General features: G+C 31.2%; 1 protein-coding gene across 1 annotated transcript; it reads left to right on the top strand.

The window, feature by feature from the left end:
* Positions 1-422: 422 nt before the first annotated feature.
* LOC126858704 (piggyBac transposable element-derived protein 4-like) lies at positions 423-1,947 on the top strand. Its single transcript, XM_050609168.1, has 3 exons — positions 423-1,040; positions 1,148-1,384; positions 1,843-1,947. The coding sequence occupies exons 1-3, from the start codon at positions 423-425 to the stop codon at positions 1,945-1,947; spliced, it is 960 nt and encodes a 319-aa protein (XP_050465125.1).
* Positions 1,948-3,401: the final 1,454 nt, after the last annotated feature.

Raw genomic sequence — 3,401 nt, 5'->3', positions numbered from 1 at the left:
ATTTTTTTTTAAAACAATAAATTTGATTTTTCTAAAAATAATAAATTTGATTTTTTTTTAAGACAAATTTGATTTTTTTTTAAACAATAAATTTGATTTATTTTTAAAACAATAAATTTGATTTTTTTTTAAACAATAAATTTGATTTTTTTAAAAATAATAAATTTGATTTTTTTTTAAATAATAAATTTAATTTTTTTAAAATAAGTAAGCTAAAATTTATTATAAATTTTAGCTTACTTAACACATTATCGACCGCTAGCCTATTAATCGGCTTTTCGATTGCCAACGCTTATCGACCGCTAGCCTATTAATCGGCTTTTAGCTACGGTTTTCGTACAGTGGGATTTACTGTTTTCGCAGTAGCTGTATACTAATCTCTCCATATCTTTATCAATTATAATATTTTTTTACCGTTTCTAATGGATAAAGACCGTGCAGATAAAGAGTTTTGCTTAGATACTTTGTCAGACTATAGCAGTTATTCAGAAAGTGACAGTGATGGTGATAGCAGTGATTCTTCTATAAACACTCGAAAGCTGCGGAAATTATTGCCACTGCAATATAGCGATTCAGAAAGTGATAATGATGACACCTCTGAAGTAAACATCGATACATGGTCAACAAATGACAAATCAATTATTTTGGAACCTTTCGAAGGCAGTCCAGGTATAAAAATTCTACCAAAATCTGAAGAAAATGTAATGGACATTGTGAATTTATTTATTGGAGATGACCTTTTGGAATATTTGGTTAAAGAATCGAATAGATATCACTATCAAGTAATCAATAAATATAAAAATATCTCAAAGACGAAGAAATGGGTGGATATTACGTTGCCAGAAATGAAAAAATTTTTAGATTTAATTGTTCTAATGAGACAAGTAAAAAAAGAGAGACTTCACGATTACTGGTCAACTGAGCCAAGTACCGAAACTTCATTTTTTTCGAAAGTAATGAGCAGAAGCAGATTTATGCAGATACTGCAGAGTTGGCACTTTTGTAATAATGAAGATATACCCACAAATTCAAACAGACCTGTAAAAGTTCAGCCAGTTATAAATTATTTAAAGAATAGATTTATTGATGTATATAAACCTTGTCAACAATTATCATTAGATGAATGTATTATTCCGTGGCGGGGAAGACTATCATTCAGAACCTACAATCCTGCGAAAATTGTAAAGTACTTGTGAGAGCAGTCTGTGAAGCTCACACGGGATACATTTGTAATTTTGAAGTGTATGCTTGCCAAGGAATGAAATTGGAAAACACTATTCTAGAAGTTATTGATCCTTATAAAAATATTTGGCATCACATTTATCAGGACAATTATTATAACAGTGTCCATATGGCTGAAGTTCTCCTGCAAAATAAAGTACGGGTATGTGGGATCATTCGGAAAAATAGAGGTCTTCCTCAATGTCTTCAAAAAATAACACTTTCAAATGGTCAAGCTACATTTCGTAGAAAACACGATATTCTGTTACAAATGGAATAACGGTAAACGAAATGTAAACATGATATCGACGATACATTCGGCGCGAATAATGGAATCCGGAAGTGTAAATAGAAGATCACATATATCAATTCAAAAGCCTGAGTCGATAATTGATTACAACAAGTATATGAAAGGGGTAGATCGCGCAGATCAATATCTGTCGTACTACTCTATTTTTAGAAAAACTAAGAAGTGGACCAAACGAGTTGTAATGTTTTTAATCAATTGTGTGCTTTTTAATTCATTTAAAACGTACACAACATTGAACGGAAAGAAGATGACATATAAGAAATTCTTACATAAAGCGGCAATTTCGTGGATATCCGATTTATCATCAACAGATTCTCAAAGTGACGACACAGCAGACTCAACTAACAAATCAAATACTTCAGAGCCTACAAGAAGAGCACCAAGATCAGATCATCCAGAAAGATTATCATGCATAAAGAAGCATAAACTTATAAGAATATTGACAAGTGGTAAAAGCAAAACACCCCAAAAACAATGTAGAGTATGTGCATCGAAAAATATAAGAAGTATTTCGAACATGTTTCGTATGTAAATTTTGTAATATTCCGTTACATAAGGGTGACTGTTACGAGAGATACCACACTCTAAAAAATTATTAAAAAATTGAATTACTATTACCTTGAATTTATTTTATGAATGTTAGTTTATAAGGCCCTTTATTATATAAAATAAATGCAAAATAAAGTATAAATATCAATAAGATTACATTCCTTTAAAACAAAAGGAATAAGTACAACACAATGAATAGCGAAAATTTAGCCGGTACTGGGAGTAAATGCGTACGCGACTAAGCCGGTACTTACTGAGTGGCAGCCTCAACCACGACCGGTCGATAAAGTGTTAAAATACAAATTTTAGCTTACTTAATATAAAAATATTTATTAAGCTTTTAGTTTCATACCCTAAAAATAGATCTTATAATATTTCTTTTATTTATTTAGTATTCAATAAATATTTTTTAAAAATAATTATTTTTATTTTAAAAAATTATAAATATTAAAAATATTTAAAATGTTAAAAATATTAAAATATTAAAATATTAAAATATTAAAATATTAAAATATATATAATTTTTATATTTTAATTTTTATATTTTAATTTTTATATTTAAATTTTTATATTTTAATCTTTATATTTTAATTTTTATATTGTAAATAAATCAAATTAATTTAATATTATTATAATATAATTTTTTTTTATTTTATATTATTTTAATAATAATTTTTAAGAGTTTAAGTTAAAATTAAACTTTAAACCTTCAAAGTTTAATATATATGTTCGAGATTGCAGCAATCTCGAACTCGCATTTTTGTTGCCGCGCGACCGCGTCATCGCCGCGCACGCGATGCGAGGTAGCGTTTTCTGCGACCGAGCGAAAACGCGCGGCAACAACAAACATCGTCGCCCTTCTCGAAGGATCTAAGGTAAAATTGCGACAAACAAGTCACCTAAAAACTGTCGGCGGAAATGACTAAATTTCGGGGACCTTCTGGATCCTTCGAGAAGGCGACGACAGTATAAAAGTAAGCCGCCAACCGAGCGCGGTGCATTCCGCTCAGAGTACTTTTGACGCGTGTACGCTATGCGAGTGAAATAAAGATTCGGTCTCGTTTATTGAAATAGACATATTTCAGTGCCGTTGTGTGACTACCGGAGCAACTCCGAGACAGACGATTTATCGCTGTTTATCCGCCGCGTGCGAATTATAATCGTATCTCGCGTATGATTAATATAGCTAAGTGTTAAGATTCTATTCATCTTATTATCGAGCGCGTCTCGATACTCGCGGGTGTCGTTGTCCGTCGGCCGTCTCATTTCGCGCTTGTCTCTTTTGGAGCACGCTCGCTCGCACGCTCACTATAACTTTCGC

Source organism: Cataglyphis hispanica, unplaced genomic scaffold, assembly GCF_021464435.1.
Source record: "Cataglyphis hispanica isolate Lineage 1 unplaced genomic scaffold, ULB_Chis1_1.0 scaffold95_size4552, whole genome shotgun sequence".
Lineage (NCBI taxonomy): Eukaryota > Metazoa > Arthropoda > Insecta > Hymenoptera > Formicidae > Cataglyphis > Cataglyphis hispanica.
This window is presented reverse-complemented; position numbering and strand designations above follow the sequence as displayed.

Excerpts from the sequence above, each read along its gene's own strand:
- LOC126858704 (XM_050609168.1), top strand. The coding sequence starts at position 423 with ATGGATAAAGACCGTGCAGATAAAGAGTTTTGCTTAGATACTTTGTCA. Across the intron at positions 1,041-1,147 it reads CCACAAATTCAAACAGACCT|ACTATCATTCAGAACCTACA; the intron begins GTAAAAGTTCAG and ends GTGGCGGGGAAG. Across the intron at positions 1,385-1,842 it reads TCCTGCAAAATAAAGTACGG|ATTCTCAAAGTGACGACACA; the intron begins GTATGTGGGATC and ends TATCATCAACAG.